The 24,382-nt window shown below is 39.0% G+C and overlaps 1 protein-coding gene across 3 annotated transcripts in view; it reads left to right on the top strand.

Annotated features, from left to right (window-relative positions):
- The window catches only part of LOC126865969 (dopamine D2-like receptor), a 96,433-nt gene that overhangs the window by 1,615 nt on the left and 70,436 nt on the right, over positions 1–24,382 (top strand). For all 3 annotated transcript variants that reach the window (XM_050618948.1, XM_050618950.1, XM_050618949.1), the window contains exon 2: positions 4,096–5,103. In XM_050618948.1, the coding sequence (XP_050474905.1) occupies positions 4,384–5,103 (720 nt within the window). In that variant the 5' untranslated portion in view covers positions 4,096–4,383. The remainder of the gene's footprint in view (positions 1–4,095; positions 5,104–24,382) is intronic.

Raw genomic sequence — 24,382 nt, 5'->3', positions numbered from 1 at the left:
AAAGGAATTATAAATAAGAGATGACAGCGAAGAGGAAAGTAAGTACATGCGGCGATATGCGCGCGGAATATGAAACGGAAATATGTGTGTCATTTTATTCGGTGCATTAAGAGCACGCGCGAAATTTTGTGTAGAAGGTATCCGTTGTATTTCAGTCCTTATAAAGCGTAAGTATTCGCGATAAACGAACCAGCGAAATTAATGTTCGCGTAATATTAATCCGATTAAACTAATTTCATGCAGGCACAATTTCAACGAGCGGCAGGATGCACTTTCAGATTATCACGCGTTCTATTTCTTTCATACAGTTTTGAAAATTATGGAACAGCGAAGACGTTATTAAACTTGCTTAAAGTCGAACTCGAACGTGATAGTAGTTTCTACTATAATTGTCCCGTCGTCAACGCTATTCTTATACTCGGATGGAGAGGTAAAGTTAGATAATACGAGTAAAGTAAGAGACATTTGTAATCTCGCGGATTAAAAACGTTTTAAATTAGCGCATATTTTGGAATATTTCGAGGAATAGGATTAACCGCAAGAATAATGGCTATCGAATTTTGTGCTGCTCTTTATTACGATCCATTCTACTGCCAGCCTTAATGCGTGCTTTTACTACTTAACACGATAAGGATATCATTATATCCTAATAATCTTTCCAAGTATTTCAAGAATGTGCTGCTTCGGCTATGGACATATCAATTAGATTAATATCCTTGAACTATATGAAGAGCTACAAGCCGTAAATGCACCACGGCAGGCAAAGACGTGATTAGTTTATTTTTGCTATAATTGCACAAAATAACACATACATTACCTGGTGCAGTCTACATTTCACGTAATCACGCACTTTTAATATCTCAGGAAATTATTGCCTCATTAGACGCATCGCACTTTTTATTTCTCGAATATTTAATACGAATACGAACACTCTTAATATTTCCTACGTTTCTAACATTTAAGTAATTGCGAATCTCGAATTGGAACGAGAAACGAACATCCCGATGTCAGTGGAATTTCTTGTCAATCGTATATAATTAATTATACTATCATTTCGCTAATTAATCTAAGTCAAGATTACCACGACGTAGGCATCATTTTTTCCTTATGCATCGTACAGTTGTGCCTTTCTCTCGCAGTTGTAGGTAAGCTGCAAGAACAATCAATCTTAAACGTCACGATTTCATTTCTTGCAAGACAGAAACCTTCGCTATCCGGAATGAATTGCGTATTATATTTTCGTTGGAAACGGTTCCTTCCCCTCGCTAGTGGATTACCTTTGCGCAATTGTCTGTGCATCTGCAATTTTATAAAATTCGTGGAAATAGCGTTGAGATTAATGTCCGAAATATTTCCCCTAAATAAAACGAAACGTAATATACCCGCGGAACGTATTTGAGAATGGCGTTTTGGTAAATTATCCAAAATTGTAGAATTGCTCCTCTTGCTTTCTTGAACCATATATAACGAGGTAGACGATTCTTCGTACGAATTTGTTCACTTGAATAACACAGCTTTTCCATATAGCTTTTGTTCGAACGAGGGGGCGAAGCATAAAATTCTGTTTTATGTCGTGAGTATTCGTCATATTATTGTTTGTGGCGTGACCTCATAATTCTGGCTTGTCTCTCAAATTTTACACTTGTTTGCTTTCGTTCATTTTTTAATTTGTACAATACACGCGACGTTCTACCAATCATGTAAAAAAAAATTGTCACGTTTAACGTAAATGGAAACGATGAAGCGTGAAATGAACAATCGAATACTTAGCCGAGACTGAAGTTCTACGCGCCTGCAGATATTTTTGGAGACGCGAATTTCTCTAATACGGCAATTGTTATTAAGCAAGAAGTGTCAGAGACTTAATACTGTACAGATTTAAAGAAGTCTGCAGAATTTTTGTAGTCCAAGATATATGTAAATTACATGAACGCGCTCGGCTACATCGATGAATGTCCCTTCTTAAAAGTTTTTATTTGCGACCGTGTTATGTTTTTCCATTCTAGCATACATCTTCGTAAACAAGTTGTTTTCCTTTCTATTTCTATCATCTTTGTCATGCCATTTTATACATTTACTTTTGATACAATTTTCACGTGAACTGGGTTGCTTCAATCGCAATATTTTCAAAAGCCTTGGATATAATCAGACTTTATATGTGTACGAATATTTTCATTTTAATCGGAAAGAATTGTGATGCATGGTGTAGTTCTTCGCATCATACGATACAAATTAATGCTTTAAAACGTGTTAACGTTTTATGGGTGTGTTAAATAATCCTTTCGTTGGTGAATTTTTGAATACCATTGTACGATATAGTCGGCCGACCGACCATATCGCAATATTATATTTAACCATTGTCTGTGCAAGTTTACTTCGTTATATAGAATAAATTGGAACTAAATTGGAGTGCTCCTAATTTCTGTACAATTAAAGAGTAATGTATATAATTGCATAGCGAATTCAAAGAAAAACAGTAAAAGACAATGGAAAAGGGAGGAGACAAGAGGGAAATGACACAGTTACCATTGAGAACAAAATTCAAGTTAGTACATATATTTCACTCAGAATTATAACGTTGCTTTGCATATTTACATATTCAAATATCACCGTGTCGTTAGCGACCCGATGAAAGAGCATCATCTGAAGAAATTGCATATTATTTTGCCGCAATTAATTATAAGGATTATAACAGCCCCCTATGACGATCTGAATGAAGCCAATTTTTTGTCAGGCACTGTTCTTGGCAATTTGTGATGATATACTGTGTACTTACTTCTATCTCTGTTGATTAAAAACACGGAATACGATATACGGTAGTGACATTTCCTATAAAATTTCGCATAAAGTTTTACATAAAACTTCGCATCGTGGTACTCGTTTTAATCGACATCATTATTTTCCTGACATTTAGCACCAACGTCTGGAATAGCAACATTCTCCGTGGTATATTTTTCTTTCAGAATGGAGAGACACACGAGTAAGCATCCGACACGTAAGTTTAAGGGACGCGTGTCCAGAATAGGAAGCGTGCTTAAGTAGAAAAGGAAGAAAATACATGCAGGCATATTCCTTTTGAGCGATTTACAGTTCAAAATATAACGACTGCCGATACACTTGACTCGGCTTGCTTAGTGTATGTAGAACAGGGAAATGGTAGGCCCTAAGAGATAAGGAGATGATTTCTGCCCTTAAGAGGGTCCTTCGAGTTCCCTTGGCTGCCGGCTTCGAGCGGTTCGAGAGGATCTCTCCTCTTTCCCTCTTTCACGCCGTTCACGTCGAAAGGCAAGAGAAACACTATAATGTCTGTCCATCTGTCAATCCACCCCTCCTACGTGCGTGCTTTCGATTCCTTCTACCCCGTAAGAGACAACCGTTCCTCTGCAAAAACTAAGCCAGGCCAACCGCTTGAGAGAAGTCCTGAGTTTTCTTTTAATTTTGAGATTGCGTCGCGACATTCGTTACGAACGGACAAGCTCTATCTGATTCATAGATCTTTCGTCCTCTTTTTAAGAGAAAAGAAAAAGATAGACAGACTTGCTCAAACATAGTTCGCGTAATTTGATGCTAACAATAAAAGAATAAAAATACATTTCCTTTTTCGCGTTGCAAATTTAGACGTTCAAAGAATCACAGGCATAAATATGTTTACACTTGTGAGACTACGTGAAGCCACGTTCGACCGAACGGAACGAAAAATCTAAAACACAAATTGCACGTTTCTAGCTGTTTCGTTAAGCAGATGAAAATCTCTCGTTACTTTCGCAACCATCTGACCTGTATTAATATTTAATCTGTTATTCAGTTCCAAGGAAGTCCTTCGAAATTCATTATATCGCGGTAGTTACCGTCTACGGTTTTAATTTAATTAAATTTCCTTAATCCTTCTTCCGCCTTTATTTCCGTGGCGTTCGTGTAACGCGTTTTACCGCGGAAATAAAACTAAGGTACAAACTCGAGCGAAAATAGATTGAATTATCTAACACGCGACTACGACACCGAGCATTACGCTTTTATTTTACAATGCAAGGATAGGTGTAAAACGCAAGGCAAGGGAAGAAGTCGTACTGACCGTGGTTCTTCTTTCTATTACAGAGATTCTCGACGAGGGATTTCAATGATACGCCGCTAAGGTTGGGGCGATTGTGGTGATTGGTGAGAGGATAGTCCAGACGCAGCACCTCGTTTCTTGCGTGCACGGACGATCGAGAATGTTATCGCACAAGGAACGCCGCACATCACCAACGTAAGGGAAACGAAAAGCTTAGCCGTGAACACTTAGATAACGGTCACGAGGATGCCAGACAAAATTAAAGAACCGACGCGTTTCAAAATCTCGTGATCAACATCGGCGTCCAGTATTCACGAGTAGAGAAATTTGAAATGGGGACGAACACGAACGACCAGCCTCTGGTTAAGTCCATCGTGAGCAATCTGTCGTTAGACCATACGCAACGACTAACCGATTTGTTTTCCGGTAACGCAACCAAGGACGCAGTCACCATACACGACGAAACCGTCTTAAACGACGTTTTCTCAAGAAGCGAGAAAGATGCGTCAACCAGTGGCATCGAGTTAAGTTGGTTCAATGATTCGACAACGATAGGTACAACGCCTTCCGGTTCCTTGTTCAGTGTGTCATCGTCGTTCTTTTCCTCGGTATCACCGTCGTCGCCTAGCTCCGACAATTACACCGGCATATCGGACCTGTTCGTCTTCGAAGACTTAAACGATTACATCAATCGATTGAATTACAGCGCTTTCGTTAATTTGACGGCCTATTACGATGGAGGGGCTAACCTGAACCTGAACGGAAGCGTGAACTGCACGTCGTCGATAGTCGCGGGCACCGCAGCTGGTGTCGTTAGAGCCGGTGAGTGCGGGCCGACAGCAGACGTCGATGAAAAGACGAATGCCAACAGCTGGTGGGCTCTGATCCTGGTGATCGTGCCTTGTTTAACGCTATTCGGCAACGTATTGGTTATCCTCGCTGTAGTTCGAGAAAGAGCTTTGCAGACGGTCACGAATTATTTCATCGTGAGCCTGGCCGTCGCTGACCTGCTCGTTGCTGTGCTCGTCATGCCCTTTGCTGTCTACGTTTTGGTGAGTCTGCTTTCTCTTCCACGTATTACAATGGCTTTTAAAACGGATGGCGACGGATTAAAAGAATTCATTAAGTTACGCTTCGCACCTTATCCTTTATCTCGATAAAAATAATTATCGTGTCGGCTATTATTCCGATGTGCTAGAAGTGGATGTTAATTCGAAATATAAACTTTTTAGAAATTCGCTCAGACTTTAGTTCCGGCGTATAAAAGACAACGATGCCTTTTTCACTGACTCGTTTGCAAGTGCATCGTGACATTTATGACTGCCAAATCGGTATGTTCCTCGTATCGTCGGTCCGGTTGTTTTGCCATCGCATTTGCGCGATGTTTATAACCTGATTTAATTAAAGCAATTCATTGGAAATCAGTTAGCATTCCTATTATTGTATCGGGAAACTGAATTTTCATAGATCTATATTTATCGAACAAACGATGATTTTGTTCGAATGTCGATGGTTCCGCAGTTCGGATACGTATACCAATCAAATGAAATAGGATTAGTTAATTAAAGCAATTTGAGTAATTCTTCAAGTGACAGCTCCTGAATTCCGTGATAGCGATGACCTACTTCCGTTCGAAATGCTCCTACCGTGTCATAGTGCGGATGTCAAACGAGCGCTGCCAGCGAAAGCATTCTTTTATGCGTGCAGTATTTATTTAACTGCCGTTTTATTTACGTTCTGGAATAAATTTCAATCTTACGCGAAATAAATTTCTGACGGATTTATCTTGTTTCATTACATTTTAGGACGATTTAGGACCTATGTACATTTTACGATCCCATTTGTTCTTATTAATTTAAAGGATAAAACTGTCTGGCGTCAAGGTATTATAATTTCATTTTGCACCATTAAATGCGCAAAATTTATGTTGCCCTGAATAATTACCGTAACGAATATGTTTTTATCTTAACACGCAAAGCTAATTGCAGAAAATTTACGTCCCTTCGATGAGAGACTTTTCTATATTTCTGCAACTCGATAAGCAATATTCCACGATATCTGTAGAAGATGATAATTTTACGAGAGTCGAGGTGTAGGTAGATTCTGAACCGATCTTCAGAACGAATATTAATTATGAATTGCATAGGACTTGTAAAAATGCTATTGATTTATTAAAGTTGAATTTTCGGTCGAAAATCGTCAATATTCCATTATCCTCGCTTTAACCGAACGTTCATTGTGTCGAATCGTTCGGAATAGATCCTGGGAAAATTTGAATATATTTTTGCCCAAAGTTACGTGTAATTATTATAATATCTTCGTCAACAAGACGTGTATTTGCGATCGGTAATTTAATTAATTGTACAACATTGTACGTATAATCAAGGATTGTTCCATAATTGCAACGCGGAATTTTCGTATTTACGAGTTATTACGTGATTCGCTGTTTCATATTCGCCTCTCTAATCAGCACGCTACGCAATAGCAATAATTCAGAATGATTTTGCGTCTGATATTTGAGTTCTTACTAATCTGACAAAATTTTTCTGTGTTCTATAAAGTGCGTGATAGTTTGAAATATTTTGGCACGAGATTATGTCGCGTAAACACGATAAAAGCCATCCTTTTTACGCACAAAGTATACGTGGATCAAAGTGGTACTCGTACACGCGACATTCACGTCCGTTTGTACTAATGAACATTTCGCAAAAGCAACAGTGTTTAAGTTTAATTTATAGGGGAACGTGAGTGATTTATTCCACGCGGCTGACATGAAACCTAATGACCAGTAAAGATGTACCTTTTGGAATATGCATGAGGGTGCCGGAATTCGATGGCACGTCAAAGAAATAACGAAATTAAATGTCGCGTTTGCAGGAAATGAAAGTATCACAAGCTAATTACGGATAAAATGATTCCCGCAAGGTTCTAAGGCATGCAAATTGAACGAGTTCGAGAATGGAAAACGTAAGATTTTATCACCGAATTAACTTCTAGGAAATTTCCAATAATCTGATAAAGTTCAGTCGGTATTAAGCAATTACGTTGGCCATCCGAACAGATTTTGATATCCTACAAAAAAATCTATAATCGTTTATCGTCGCACGAACGAAGAATTTAAGATTCGTTCTTGTAGTCTTCGTCGTTCTATCTTTATCGTTTCTTCCATAATTTTTTTCACGTCGAACTGACCAATACAGTGAGCGGCATGTTCCAACCTCTATCGGGTTGACCGAGACGTCCCGGGCTGGATATTAACACGGTGCAGCGTACTAAAATCCCTCGTCGACCGCTTAAATGATCGTTCGCGAGTTTCACATTAAACAGTTTAGCGACGCGTGTGTGCGCACCTATAATGCGTCGCAACGATAATGTCGCGACTCGAGTGTCGTGCTACGATCGAAGCACTTTAATCGGTTGCCAGCGCGAACTCGCGTTCTACGATTCGCAGTTTCGCGAAACGTCGTGAAACTGTGCCGTTTGTCAGCCTGCGTTCGTGATATGCAATCTTATCAAATACTGGCTTTCAATTTGAAGAAAAGAAAATAATAAAGCAGGCCAATGAACGAAAAACTACATGTTTAATCATATCGTGGAGATATTTCACGGGAGGGAGAGATTAATAACATCCACTTAATTCCGTTTCGGTTTTAAGAGGAGCTTTGAAGTAGGTATTCTCGAAGGAATACCTGGACAGAATATTCTTCTTCGTAACTTAACGCTGATTGGTAATTCGCTTTTATCGGCTCTCTGGTAGTTCCAAGCTTTTATGGTTACTTGGATTATGAGCTTGAGAAATTTTTGAAGTCTTTGCTGTGACGTTATACGGGCTATCGCTTGTTTCTTTAGCGGAGAAATTTTAATTCCTTTTTCAATTTTCTCGACACAATTCGCTTCTGACAACAAGAAGATCAAGAATGAAGTGTAAATAAAGAAAAATGCACGTTATTTCGTGTAATTTTCTTTATTTCCTTTTTCTATGTTATCATACGTATAATCGTTCGCATCGGTGTAGTTTCTCATCTAAATTGCTCGTTTATTAGAATTTCAATTTCTATTCCTCGTTATGCCATACAATCTTTGTTATCATGGCCGTAGTCTGCCGAGCGTTTCGTTGTAACGAAATGATTACTAGAAGAATAGGCCAACTACGAGGAAAGCTTGATACATTTACCACGCTGACTTTGATAGATCTGTCTTTTATTTCTGGAAATGTAGCTTCACCGTTACATTTTAGTGCACTCTGTGTGCTGAACGCACATATTACCTTGTAACGACAAGCCAAGCCGTGGTTTGCAGTCACGTCGGTATGCCACGCGAGATTTCCGGTTCACGCAAAAGTTATTCTGTTATTATTGCACTTTTCTGGACACGGCAGAAACAGCTGTGTAGTTTGCTCCAGTATCTCCGCTACTACTTTCTACAGCTGCTGTCACCGTAAATCTTTTCGCGAATTTATGTAGGTCAACAATCGTTTACTCTCAACAGTATATTTATAGTCGCGTTTCGTTTCTGCGAATCGCATGAGAGACGCAGCCGTTCGAAACGACATCGGTTATAATTGAAGTCTAAATTAATCAATTCATTTTACGACGTTCCCGTACATTCACTTCTTCTAATTGATGCATCATTACTTGCGCGATAGTATCGATATTCCAATAATTTATAAGGTGGAGGGTGTCTTTGTGATCCTTCCGTGTATGCGTATGACACTTTTCGAATCTGTTCGTAGTACTTCCGTAATTTCTTTTCTTCGATGATCTCTCTATTGCTCTTTCTCCGTTAGTGTCTGACGTCTCAGCGTAATGTGGAAACCGCGTGCCCTATCACGTGCACAGACGAAATTGAGCATCCTTGACCAATTATTGGAATTATGGTAAAATGTCCGCGTACAAAGAACAGCCGGATTCGGTGGAACGAAAAATTGTGAATGATGGTCAGAAAATTGGAAAGGATAAGGGCATATGAAAGGCGTAAAAGAGAAGGACAGAGCTAAAAAGGTGGAACAGTCGGTATTAGGTTCTGTCGAGTGGGTGCTGGCGTGACCACGAGCAATTTCGATCCGTTTTCCTTCGCCTGCCTCCATAATCCCTCGATTCGTAGGTAGCCTCACCACTCAACCGGTTTACGAAGTGGAATAACACGGTGGATCGCCAGCTGGGACAAGGTCTATGTTAATAACACAGATCGCTTCATCGCATGCATGCTTATTACTTGGTCGATTCAACCCAGTTTTGATTCGAGCTGTGTACACAGAGGTTAAACCATTCGTTGTCCCGCTAATATGAATATTAATGTTCATGCCGAAGGAACCGACCACTTTTCTTCTGGGAATAGAACACGGAATCGTTTGGCCTTGCCGGCTCGTCTAAATACGAGTTATCTCTTCCGAACGATCCCTCTCTACAAGCAACATATCTCTACAACGTTTCTTTCCTTCCCCTTGCGTCAACATGGCGCCTGAATTTCAAAGTGATTCATTCTGATTGTTTTCGGCGCCAATATTATTCGCGTCTCCACATATGATTGCAAACGTTCGAAAGGGAAACCTAACAGAAGTATAATAAAAGCAACCGTTTCGATGGTTTTATAAACAAGATGAAAAAGATAAATGGTCCGGTAGATGTACGCTCGCCTAGTCAGTTTCATTTGTACGGTTGATCGCCCTTCACGAAGTTAACAGCTAAACGATGAAAAAAGGCTCAATTCGAATGCTATTGTCCTAGATATCGTCTTTCTCGTCATTTCGAGATTGATCGTGGCGAAACACGTGCAACACAAGCACGTCAAGCGATACAAAATTTCACAGGGTGAATAGAGATGTTCGGTGGAACGTCAACGCGCGTCATGCGTCAAGGTCGAGTAGCTACGTAAAATGAAAAAAAAGCTGTTGGAGTACCGGGGATTTCGTTAGAGTTTGGCATGTAAAAATTTGAGGTAACGAAATTCATGGCACGAATGTACTGCAGTTATTGTTATTTTTCGGCGAATGTTCAAGCATGAAACTAGTCACGGTAGAAAATTGCTTCGCACAGATCAAACGTATCGAGTATCAGAGATTTTAGAAAAATACTCTCTGATTTTTATTCACGTGCACAGAGAATCAACGAATTAAACACAAGCCGTGAACGATCGTAATAAATTACGAGACACGTTTATAAACGTATGGTACGATAAATTCTTGATAGAGCGCAATTTATATTTGTCGAAAGTTTTATGAAATACGTTGACATTTAACGCATCTTTGCGAGACAGATTCGTGATATTCCATGTAATCGCTGTAATTTCGAAACACACGCGGCTCCTTCATAATTTTCAACTACCTTTATTCTATTCCTTCGTTCCGGTATAATGGCTTCCGCTGAAAGCAGATCTCGTACAAGAATGAGACAAATGCGACGCGAGCGCGCACCAGCGCATATAACAGTTGATCATATTGTGTTGTTGAGCGTAATGTAACGTATTTCGTCTTCCTTAAGATAGTTTGTTTAAGCGCTAAGCACTCGATCTCTTGGGCTAAATATAGCTGTGAAGCGAAAGGTAAGCGATGCGAACTTCAAAGCCGTTTTCACTCGAACCTCGTCATGCTTATCTCCTAAATCAAACACAAATACTATGGAATATAATTAGCGAAGAATAAAATCTTCCTTTTTGTTTCCATTCTTCCGAGTTAATCAATCTTAGCCAACTTTTAATGCAAAACGGTTACAAGAAATTATTGATCGTGAAGCGCGCACAATTTAGCGGGGCGCATGATAAGAACGCACGGGTAAGAAACGGAACTAAGTATTTTAGAGCGATCGTAAGGTATTACTTACAAACTAATAGTTCGCTGTCTTCGAGCAAACATTTTGCAGATGAATATTCCAGTAGCTCTCTCGCATTCACAATCTTATGAATTTCTTCGAACTCAAATAAGTTTATCGTCCGCATGACAGTGTATTATTTTCACGATTTTCCTTGAACGTGTACTTTTATACTTGTTGTAAATCGATTAGATCATAACGGGAAAATTTGCCACCGAAGAAACCATAAAATCCAGCGTATCGAAAATCACTTTTCACCCAGTGCTGGAAAGCTAGATGCAATATACATATAAAGTTAACAGATCGACCTTAGGTAGTTGGAGTATCCATTTTTCATATGCGTTTAGATGTCAGCCGATAAAATCTCGATCGTTCTTCTGAACATCGTCGGAAGGAAAAAATGATATGACGTGAAAGAAACCGTTACTCTTGTATAAGCAAACGCCAGATTGCTGCATCGTCATCGGATTCAGAAAGAGATTGGGAAACGTATAACTGAGAAGGACAGGGATGGTCGTTCTACTTGTGCTAAACCAGACGTGATGTCCTGTTCCACGTAACTCTCAGTTACATTTTCTTGCGAGCTTTTATTGGGTCCTGTTAATAATTAATATTTTTCTTGAAACGTTTAAATTAAAGTACGAGACGTACCGCAAGAGAGAAAGAAAGGGAAAGTTATTCAAAGGTTCGCAGCATAATTGAATGCTTCGCTACGATAGCGACTGCGATAAAGTCCTTCCTCGACAATCAGAATTCCACGAATCATTCGTCAAAGAATCTATTTCTTCCATTTACCATGTTTCCAGAGTCGTGAGCAATGGAGGGTTCTTTCGTAGATGTTAAATAGACGACATCCTATTTTTCTCAAAGGACAGCAGAGAGCGTAGATTCACCATCCCTCTATGTCACCGTAATTCGACTTGATCGTGGCACGACAATCGTATTCGTTATAACGTGACCTAAAAAGTTCTGATTGAACAGAAAGTTTCATAAATTATTGGTGTATTAAGTTCGCGACTTTCCAATCGATAGCTTCGGTTTCGGTAAGTCATCGATCAACGCGATAAAAACGCGTTATCATAAACTGGCAAGAATTATAATAAACGAAAATGATGCGATTGATGTTTGGTAATGCGAATTGATACTACTTTTACGCTGCCGATTCGATCTCAGTGGACTAAGTCCGTGTAAGGTCAGACGTGACGTTAGGAAATCACGCGAATACGGTCGCGTTTTACGATGTGGAAACGTACAACTTATGATTTAAATAATTTGATCCGACGATATTTTTAACCGAATAAACCGAAACTTCGCCCTTAAGATTATATACAACTTTTTTAAGAGCTTCCGTGAGTATTAATAATTTAACTGATAAAGCATGTTTAGGAAAGCAAGGCATATCGATTAAAAAGTTGTTTGTTCTCGATGGTTATACACTTAGTCTCTAATCAACTGTGAGATAGTTATTTTATGGTAGTTGCACGCGCGTCTATCGATTGGTGTATTACGTACGAATAAGCGCAATCTCTGGAAACGTTAGCTTGTTTCAAAAGCGTCGAGGCAAGAACGATATTGAGCGTACAGTGTATATGAACTGCATATTTTTCAAAAGATCACAGACTAATTAACGCTACAGGGAACGGATGTAGGCAAAGAGCAGGTGTAAAACCAGGAAATGGGAATGCGCATGTAGTTACGCGTTGCAACGAAACATTAACATTCATTATAGAGGCACCGATGGAAAAATATTTTCATAGAAGCGAACTGTTTCACGCAAAAACGAAATGTTACGTTGGCTACATAACATCGGTGTTTCCTCTGATTTTGTGGTATCAAGCTGTCGTAAAATTTATACATAATTATTAAATTAAACGCGATCATCGTTGTTGCAACATGATTCCTTATGGAAGAAATTAGATCGATGTACAAAGATAGAATCAACATGTCAGTGACAATCATGCGATTCTAATTGGTCTTAATTAAGGTTTGATGTAGCAAAGTTCTATAGAAAGGAAATAGAAGGAACAGATGGTGGGATGGATACGAACGTTTTTCCTATCTTAAGTATTTCTGCAAGTATTCCTGCACAATTACAGCACGTCTATTCGTCAATCTCCCCATGAACGATCTCGCTCTCAATCGACAAGGCGCCTGCGGAGCGAGTAATTTCCCAGAAAATTTCCTCGTCGCATTTAGAATCGCATTTACCTCTCTCATTGGAGGGAAAAGGTGTGTCTTATGCAAAACGAAGATCTGTTAGCGGTACGATCTTATTTCTACGACTAGATCGATCAGAGGCATTGTAAGCACGTTTCCAATTGTTACGTTTCTTCGATGGATTAATTTTTATTCGTATATTCATTGTCGTATTTCAATGAAACTTATCGATCATACGACCAATAGGTTTCGATTTCGACCCATGTTGCGTAATACCAGTTTTCTTCCTCTGATGATTTTTTTTTTTTTTGGTATCGAATTTTCAAGTGAAAAATACTGAAATTTAACCGAACCATACCGTAAAGCCTGGTTCAAGAAGCGAACAAGTATAATGTTTATCGACATCGTTAGCAGCAATTTAAAACACGACTATTTCAGCTTCCAACTACGTTTAGAGTAAAAGACGCTTACGGCCTGGTTCAAACTTAATCCATTTCAGTCAGCGTCTCAATTTCTGGGATGTTATCGAGCCGAGCCGTCGAACGCCGAGGAAATCGTTGTGTCGTAATGTTTGGCCAACTAAATGTTCCGGCATAAAATCGATCGGAGGGACAGACTTTTCTCATGGAGTTCGCTACGAATCTGGTTTCTTGATTGATCGTAAATTATTTGAATCGATGTTGGAACGAAGGGCCACCAGGCTCAGAGATACGTTTCACCGAAATCGATTACTATTGTCCGTTCCTCGACATCAAGTACAATTCAGTAGTTGCTTCTTGGATGATAACAGCAAATTGTGCCCATATAGAGTATAGATTGGAATTCATTTAAACAGAAATATCACATGTTTGAACATTGTACCAGAAACATCGAATTCGAATTACAAATGAATAATATTTGTGTAGACATTTCTCATGTGTAAAAGATCTCTATACACACGGATAATCTGACAAATGCTGAATATTTCGAACTACTTAAAATAAATTTACAAACGTGTTAAGGATAAAAATTCTAGTAGAAGAGTAGGAAAGAAGTGTAACGAGAATAAAATATATCGTACATGTCATACGTGTATGTAGGTATTTTAAGTATCTTTCACAACAGAGAGAATATTAATATCTTAAATATTCGAGATCCTATTCTTTACAGGGTTAATGTATGGCTTCTCATTTGCGCGGCGCCAGCGTGGTTATTACTTCGTTGCAAAAATGTTCGGTAACGTATGCAAGAGAAGTTAATCGATTTTCTGAAATGTCTATAATTAATTGCTATAAAATAGCGTAGATCAGCATATCGATAAAAGTTGCTGACATAATTCTTTTTAAGTAATGGAAACGCTGTGAAGGTGAAGATTTGTATGTTGACTGACTATACAGGAAGAGAGGTTTAGCGTGCAACGACCGAGAACGTAATAGGGTGGCACCAGTAATCAAAGCTGCTAGCAGGAATCTATTACCGACGTTATAGGTCTCTCGGCAAATGCGAGATTGTTTGGTCATGATTACGAGCACACCTGTGAGCTGTTGTAATTTCAGTATTGTAACTGTGAATCGTTTATGATCAAATAGTTTAAACGGCATAGCAATTCAGTCTTCGTACTTACGTGTAGTAAGGTCGACAAATTTATTGCGATCAAATGAAGTTACCGTTATACAACTACGTTGCATCTAGAACTGCGTTAATCGAGCGAAGTTTGCTCAACCGTAATGTCATAAACGTATATAACAGCATTTCTTGGCTTCTACTCGATCTGGCAATACTTTTTCCAAATTCTTTACAGTTTTTCAGGTTTTAAACTCGTAGATGGTTGTACATAGTCAGAATGCAGCTTGTTAACGAGAGATATTCAACTTGGGCGAAAGAAATGTTTTATGATCGTCTTAGTTTCCTTCGGGAAAGTTTCGTCTGTTCCATCAGTTAGAAACTTTGCGCGACGGACCACGCTTTTTCTTTATCGATGACTGCTATGAAAATAAACAGTTTGCTCAAGCTTTTCTAATACGAGTAATTCTAAGATTTATATTCGTTTTAGAGTCGTTCATCTGTTACAGTAGATTGTTATAATTAAGACGAATAGCATTAGCAGACTGTGTTCCACTTAATCAAATCAACAAGAAAGCAACAACGTGGATTGTCCTTTAAATATTTTTCTTCCTATCTACAATTAATGACATCGATTTATTTAATACCATGCAGAATGAATTCTGTTTGTTCCTTTTGTATGAGCAGAATAGGGTTGTACCGTGGATGCAGAAAATTAGTTCTCGTTGGTTGTGTAAGTCCTCTTTCTCTTTTAATTTTTATTTATTCTTGCATAGAAAAATATCGTTATGAGGTAAAAAAAAGTCACGCAAAATTTCTATAGAATGATGAACAAAAGATCGAAAATATCGCTCTTCTTACCAGCTCTTTCTCCGATCGAAAGGCCATGTCACACGTGTTAATCGTCTCACGAACTTCTCTATTTCGCTCTGAGCGGTCGTGTCGTTCTCGTTCCCTTTGATTCAACTTGGACCCGACGTGGCTTTTCAGTTCTCTCAACTTGTACTTTTCTTTGCTTTTCAGTTCTCTCCAATCTTATATCGCATTCTGTTGACACGTCATTTTTAAGTATTTTGCTTCTGTTTCGGTTCTTTTGCAGTTTGTTTCCACTTTGATATTTACTCGATAGTTCGCCACACGCTTGTTCGCACGAAGAATTTGTAGGTATAGTAGCCTCTCATAGCGAGTATTTTAGAGTTCAATTTATATCGCGCGACAATTCCCACTTCTTCCAAAACTTGTCTTTTATCACTGAATGACAAGCCCGATTTCTTTTCGTAGTAACTTTCTTGAAACAACTTGGTGAGCGCGTATCTTTGAAACCTGTGTCAGCGACAAACGTATCTCAGATATTTATTTCTGAAATTGCGATTCCATAGTTGCCTACCAGGAAACGGAACTTTCGGATCGTTCCTGGATCGTAGATGAGAGTCGGAAGAATCTTTTCATTCGAATATTGCAAATCGGAGCCGACGTCGCTAAGTAGAGATGAAATATCCAATAGAATGTTTTGCGCTACATTTTGGCCGCTGTCCAAGTCAAAGACAACGATAACGATGTACTCAGGCCATTGGATCGCGTAGCATTGGAAAACTGGGTCAGAGTGGACTCTGAAATATTATTGTCAAAACTCCCTTCGTTCATTCATCGTTACTAAAATAACTTTTAATTACGACTGTAGTTTGTGTATAGTGAATTTCAAGGTTAATCGATAAAAACGCACATATAGAAATCGATCGGCTTCAACGATGCGATGTTGTCGCATTGCCATCGTTTTTGGCGCATGACTTTTGAGATTAGAAATCGTGATTCCAAGAGGCTGTTTCATGAAAAAAACTCGTAAGTCAGAGTCGTATAATTAACATTTCTAGTTTGCGCGAAAATAATCGTTAAAATGCGATTTCTATTTTCCTTCGTATCGTGTGTGGCGAAATATATTTTCATCTAGCGGTATTCAACGAAGGACTTGACCGAAACAGACAATGGTGTTCCCGTAAAAACGAGCGCCCTACTTCCAGACTCTTGTTATTCGTTATTCCATCGCAGTGTCCGTTGTTTTTCTGTGCTGCTCGCCAGTTTGATCGCTCAACCACGTTCATTCGAAACGATCTTTCAGAAAACTTGTCGACTATGCCGCGCTTGGAATTCGCGCGATCCACAGCGATTTAATCACCCACCTCCTCGAAGCGGCGAGGGAGCTAAATTTCATCTGATAGCTCGAGCTTGTGGTAACTAATACTTCTCTGTTCCTGCCCGATAAACCGCTATGCTGGAAAATAGAAAATGAACGACCGAAACTCGATATCGGTGTAGGCACGCCGCGCAACCATTGCTTCGTATTTGCTCTTCGCTTATGTGTGTAAGCGTTGGCAGATTTATGCAGAATTCTGTTCGCTTCCAAGCCAATGATGATATTGCATTTTTTATTGGCTTTTTGGAAAATTTGGTATTTTATACGACGAATAATCTAGTAGGATATGGAATATAGAATATCTATTTAATATATGTATGGGATATAGGATATCTCTGTAGGAATTTCGTACGGTAAGGATTTTTTATTCATTTATTCCGAGTTTCGACAAAAATGTGGCGGTCTGTTCGATACGTTTGATGGCACTTTATAACGTTTACGTTTAATAATTAATAATCGTAATTACGATAACTGCGATGTAATGCGAATTCCTGACTTTTAGGATAATAACTACCGTGGCTACCTAAATGTTCATTAATCCTCTTGGCCACAAGCTAGTACGGCGTTAGCTAAAATCATGAATATCCGCGTACTAAATAGGACTCGGTGATGAGGTCGGAACAAACTTCGAAATGTGACAGACGGAAAACCACGGGACACGAACGCTCGTTTACTTGAAAGTACGCCAGACAAATACAGTCGATTAAATGGTAACCGCGATTCACGACAGTTTATCCTGTACCAGATTTCGTTATCGTTAATTTAGTAGGTAAAAGATAACGAAGAGAATTTTGTTCGAAGAAAATACGAAAAAAAAAAAAAAAAAAAGGAAAGAAAAGAACAAACTTTAATCCCATATCGAGTATCTATGCGTCGATGCACTTTATCGAAAATTTGATAGGACCCAGCTGTGAGATGGAAGCATATTTCAGAGAATGACTAGGGGAATCAATATTGAATGTTTGTAATCTTAGTGAGAATAATCTAGGAGGAGGGGCGGAAGAATGAGATATGAAAGATAGCTTTACGTATCACGAACGACGTGATACCCTTCGGGTTGTGGTACCTCGCATAAATCAACAAAATTCATGACTATCCTATACCTGCTTGCTACCACATTCGCGATCGAGTTTCTCGACCATATCTGAGCAAACATTTTTGACAAAACAAGGTAAATTATGTTAAAAAGTCACTCGGTATTTAGTCGATCAGAGATGTTGCCGAATTTTCTGCTTTAAAATGGATTGCTTCTGTAGTGCAGAAAAAACATATTCGCCGTAAAAGTACTATACGCGGTCTCTTACGGTTCGTCGAGCAACCGGATGAAATTTGAATTTATTTCGTTCCACTCTACTTTTTATTATGTTTCATTCGTACAGCGGAAAGATTGTATCTTGCATGGAACGTGTGAAAATATGCAATTTAATTACATTTGAAATTCCCGCTCTCGCTAGTTTTACGCGAAATGTGCGTTCATATTATATTTTGCGATCTTACGAAACATTTACCTTTCTCGACGAACATCGAAGAACAAACAACGTTTAAGCTGGAACTCGTATCTCCAGATTTTTGGATCGCGTGATCCAGGGGAGGATGATTTGACTCGTCGTTTGCGCTTTGAAATCTAGCGATCGTTCGAAAGACGTTAGCGTGATTAAGAACAGAAACATGTGCAACAAAGTGGCTAGTAGTAAGCGTTAGGTGCATGCGAAGAAATTGGAGATACGTCGGGAAGGTATGTGAAGGTGTAGCGAAATTGCGAGGTTGTTCCAATAGTACGTATGCCACTCACGTTTCAAAACGTTTTAGAGGAAATCGCTTGTATTTCATAAATCTCCGGTTGGTAGGTGGTGCTTGGATCGTAGTCTTAGCCGCATGAGGGTTCTAGCAGAAAAGTTGAAGATCCCAGGGGATCGCGAAATTCGAGTGACTTTCATCCTGCGGTTCGTTACGCGTTATAAAAGGCCAACTTCACACTGTTTCGCTATGAGAAAATTTTTCCCAGCATCGGATCGAGAATAGTCGAGAGGAAATATTATGCGACAAAGAAGTAATTACATTGTAATACATAAAGGGCTTACTCGTGATTATTTGTACATAACCCGATAACAGTCGGAGAAGTATTTAACTTAAACCAAACAATAATTCGATGAGTACACGGTGTAAAATAAATTACACGCTTCATAGTTCGTAAAGTTTGTTCTCTGCTTTGCCTTGCCTTCTCGCATAATAAATTCATAGAATATCTTATCCCGGATGAAATGTCTCGTCCAAGAGTTTATTGTACAATTAGAAGGAGAAACTAGGGAGTAATTTGCAGAACCTATAATTAATGTACATTCATCTAGCTTCTTAACGGTGCCTGGAGAGAATCGATAAGTGCTCGAGAACGGTAAGAGCTGTAGTGAAAAACGTCACGCGATTCACAGACAGATGGGTAACCAGAAGTACTAGTACTACGGTTAAAAAGTACACAAGCTATAAATGTTGATCGTGTCCGTTGTATTTTTGCGACAACATCAGAAATAATACCTAATGACCATCGCGTGTTCATCTTTCTGTCTGGTTTTACCGTTCCTCGCTACGCTATATCTTTCCATCAATTTACTTATACAACGGAGCGAATATGTATATGTATAGCATATTTGTTCGTCGACCGACTCGTTCACCTGTTGATGGATGTTCCGCCTACGGGATCAAAAGGATTTTGTGAGGTTGCCAGAAGGGATGTTCGCAGCTTTCATAAGGTATCTGCCGAAAGCGAGTAGCCAACCTTCCCAAAGGGTGTCTTTCTTATACAAGAATTTCAGAAGCTCGTGGAATTTCGTTAGCCCTCGAGAATGCAGCTGCTTTGCGCGAACGAGTCAGAGGAAACGAGAAAGGGACAAGGGAACTTCCGCTTCAGGAAATACGATACATTAGCCAGAAAATCCTTTAGCGTTTGGAACTCGCTAGTTCGAGGCGTATTTTCTTTCGTGTCGAACGTTCGGTACTGTTTTCCACCCTCGCTGAGTTAATTTCGGTTCTATGAACCCTAGTACCTCGAAATAATAATCTTCTGTGTTACATAGTGATGTTACTTCTAAAGCTTTTTCACGGTTGACTAGTAATTAGATGCATCTCCGTGCATCGACTATTTCAATGCGAAAATAAGAGAAGCCAGAAGGACGACGATCAAAATCGAATCACTGATGTTCCGTTGTTTCTATTTCCCGTGCGTGATAATTACGTACACGTGTATACATACAGAAAGATATTAATTCGTAAAAGTTTGATTTGTTCGTTTGGTAGTTCGAAAGAACAATAGCTAGTTAATCAACAGCGAATTAGTACAAGGCTCGGCTAATGCCGAAGGTCGACGTCGAGACGTTTTCACTTTAAAACGACAGTTCTAGTCTCGCGAACTTTTCGATAAAACGAGCAGTTTGCCGAGTTGACGCCAGGAGGTTAGCGATCACGCGATCCTGTTTCTCCTCTCGATCTGCTTCTGTTAGAAGTTTTCTTCGCGTAACTTGCCGTTCTATTTTTTCTTTTTTTCTTTTTTAAGAAGAACTTGACTGGTATGGACGTTTAGGTTAGCGTGAGCAACGTTAATTAATAGTCGGGCGAAATCTGTTTCCTTGAGCTGGCACGTATCGATTGCATCTCGTGCATCGAGTGTCATGCACAACGTGAACGTGTTTCGTATCGGAAATGAGATTCGTACAAGCGATAGATGCAATCTAACGAAACTTGATGTTCGACGTCAGACCTAACATACCAATTGACAACATTCTCGCGTGAATTCCACGCGTTTTCCCATATCCTCGGTTAATTTCGACGCAATTATCTTGCTGCGAATCGAATTTCATTCAAATTACGTTTGCGAGCGTTCCGCAGTTTAGCTTTAAAGTGTATTGTATTTTGCTTCCATCGTATATTACATTGAAATTCTAGACCGCGAATAAACTCCTCGATATTTGCAAACTCGTAAACCCAAGAATATCTCGTTATCGATATAACGCTCACTCAGCCTCATTATATACATTATTCATTATACATTTCGTGATGTTTTCACCTAGCCTTAAAATTCTTAAAGCATATCGAAAGACCCTGACCCATTGATCTTTGATCAGATCGTGTTGATCATTAATGTCACCTACTGTAGCGCTATTTAAGTATTCTTTAGGGCATAGAATTTTCTGTCGGTCACGCCCAACAGTTTTCACTGTATTTTCCTTTACAGGAGGAGAAGCGAGAGCACTAGTTCGTGAAAATCGAGTCAATAGTTCATACGTTCAAAATCACATTGCTTTAAAGTTATACGCGCTTGTTCGCCAACTATTTTGTGCCCGATGGAATTGTATGCTTGAAATGCTATCAACAAGAATATCGAATCTCGCGGATTTCTCTGATAAATAACTGGCTTAATAAAATCAACGAGGATATCGTTAGAGCGCGATAGAACGTTGGTACGAGACAGAGGCAGCATCGAAAGGGCTGAAGCTCGCTACGGTCACGGAAGAAAGTTCAGAAATTTTCGCCGAAATTGAATTGGCGCGTGCAGAGTGAAATTTAATGTTACCTTCCAATGCTGGTATTCGACAGGCTGCTTTTGACGACCGTTTCAAAAGTTTCAGTCTGCGATGCGCCAAAGAAATTTCCTTTTTTATCGCTTTGAATTCACATTCATCGTTGTCCCCCCAGTGGAGAGACATTGGCGAACAATATAGTCGATTTTAAGATAAAAGTTGCGAGGCAATAATTTTAACGCTTTGAAGTAGACGCCCGAGCGAATCCTCACCGGTGACTACCGCTTTTTTCGCGATAGTATAAGCGAGTTGCAAGCCCTTGAAGAAGTCCCAATTGCTCCGCCCTCGTTTCCTCGCCCTTCGATAAGAGCCACTTTTATCAGGTGACTTCTTATAAAAAGGTTTCGCAGTAAAAAGACGAGCCAAGTCGATCGAGATGCGATAGAAAAAGAAATGGAACGTATTGTTCCAGTACTGCCGCTTCTTCTTCGTGGGTATTTCGATTTCTAGTTGGTTGAAGGATAGCTCGAATTTATTTGCATCAAAGGACTGTCTTTTCAGCAAGGGGCAGATACAGGAAGGATACACGGTCGGTAAAGCTTGCATGGGTAGTTTACAAAGTATACACATTTGTATGCGCATAAACGGCCGGGTGTTATTCGGGCAAGTTGTCGGATGTTCTTTGATTCTTCGACCGATATATCCCAGGTGAATATCGTTAAACTTGAATCTCTAAAATTCTTCGAATTATTGCGAATCCACTCGCTATAAAACTTTCAGTGTAGATCGAATGAGTAATGGTTACATATTCTTCTGCGAATAAAGCGTCGTTTCTTATTACCGATCCCAATCACGCGTAAACTCGTGGAAAACGAAATTCAGGAACGCTTGTCAGAAGTATGTTTAAAGAGTATCTACCAAGAGAGCAATGCGTCAGTCGCGTATAACGTATTGGAATTTCACGTCTTAAATGCTACACGAAATAACGGAGCGATAAAACTGTCTAGAAAATTGGAGCGAAAGATTTTTAACGTTGGCTGCATGTTCGTTATACAACAAGGAGGGTACAGAGAAGAAATTTCTAGAATTTGCTTAAAGAATTTCTATCTCACCGTAAAATTAATTACTGTCGGAATGAAACTGTAACAGCAGGTAATTATCGAATATTGGACGTATTATTCAAACGGATGACATTTAACGGGAATTTCAATGTTATCGAGAGAATCGTGACGGACAACGGTTCCACGTCGGTGGAAATGTAAAAACGGAATATATGTAAAATATTGGAGAAACGAAAGAATTTGTACGACCAGAAATGGTGCGATGATCATCGACAAGCGTCGGAGCGAAATTTTCTAACTTGGTTTTGACCGGCGTTCGCCGCTCGTTTTTATTACGAGGATCGATAACGAAATTGGACTTGAACATTTCAATCATGGACACGCATATGTAGTAGGTATGAAGAAGGAAAGAAGTCATACATAGTGTTGCGCATTTTTTAAGTCGAAGCAAAACCACTTTTCGTGCGGTTTCTGTTAAGTTCACTCGTTCTCTCAACTCTGTCGGTAATTCAATCATATTAATTACTCGTAATGGTATGCCTTCTGGTGTCTCTTGAGGCGTGACTCCAGGAAGACACCTTGATGAGCTTATTTAATGTCCCTTCAGGGTTTCCAGTGAATTTTCCAGCAGCGTGTAAAAATGAAAGTACAGCTATAAGATTTAAATAGACCCCCATACCACGACGTATTATTAGTACGCTGGACTTGCGCGATAAAAGCCGCGTGTATAACAATTTTGTAGCGTAAAAATTTGTCTTTGAACGATCTATGCCCGACTATGTTTCTCGTTCTTACGATACGATAATTATTTATTTGTGTAATTTATCATATTCGCTGACAGTTATTATCGCGATGGTTTCGAAGGCAGTCCCGAAATAATTACGAGAAATGCAGTATTTGCTCATTATTTTTCAGCGCAAATGCGTCGATTTGTTTCCACGTCAAAGAGTAAAATCCAAAATGTCGTCCTAATTAATTCCTTTCTCATTCGAAGCATCGTACATTGCTTAAAGACTTTTGCGAGTTTTGAGATTAGTCTTGAAGCCTTGGAATTAGTATTCTCAACGATGGTATTTCAATTGTTTAAAGAACAATATTATTTCTATATTATCTCCGTCGTATGACTACGAATTTCGATGAAATTTCGTTTTTGAAATACGTAGAATTCGTAGGCTGGCTGTATTTAAGTCCCATGAAGGCGATATGCCGCTTCGTCAAGTAGAATAAGTCGTTATACAATCAGACGCTATTAAGAAGCAGTCTCATGTTGATTTTAGCTGTTATCAGCTATGAAAAGCATAAAAGTCTGCCACTTTCGCTCTATATTTAAGCGATAATGTATCCCATCTTCCTTTCAAAACATCTAAATTTCACGGTACATACTCTCAGACAAGCGCTGCGTTAGAGTTGCCATTAGTAGAATCCCAGGGCACTTTTAAGTAAAACAGACTCTTTCAACGGATAGTTTACTGCTGTAGACTTGGTCCGATTTTTAATCGCTTAATCCTTTCCTTCTTGTTTTATTTCGTCGAACTGAATATAATTTTTCCGTAAATTTAGATTCGCTAATTTTTCTTTGCTAAAATTCTTTGCTAAAATCCCCTGAATTTTTAGTGTCGAGAAAATTATTTTTGACATCTTGTTTTATTTATTTAATTTTGTTTATTTAACACAAATGGTATTATTACATTATACATTTGGTTATATGGTAGATTATGTACTTCAGTTAATAGCCTGCAGAATTTCGTAATTCTTGCAGAAGTTGAATGATAGACTTTCTATGTAGCGATTTCTATATCACACGAATCATCCTGGATATCGTTGTTATATTACTTACAAGACCTTGGAGATTAAAACGAGAAAATTTGCAACTAATAATGTTAGCCATTTGAAAAAATTTGTTCACGAATAGTTAGGTACTACCATACGCGGTCAGTGAATTCTACTATTATTAATTATTCTAGTATTATTTCTTATTTTAATATTATTTATTGTTTATTACGAACTTGTTCGTTTCCATATCGTTGCTTGCAGTTTACGAGAGATTTATGTTAGCGCAGGTT

This window comes from Bombus huntii, chromosome 5, assembly GCF_024542735.1.
Source record: "Bombus huntii isolate Logan2020A chromosome 5, iyBomHunt1.1, whole genome shotgun sequence".
NCBI classification, from domain to species: Eukaryota; Metazoa; Arthropoda; class Insecta; order Hymenoptera; family Apidae; genus Bombus; species Bombus huntii.
Note: the sequence above shows the minus strand (reverse complement) of the source record. Positions and strands in the feature narration are given on the sequence as shown.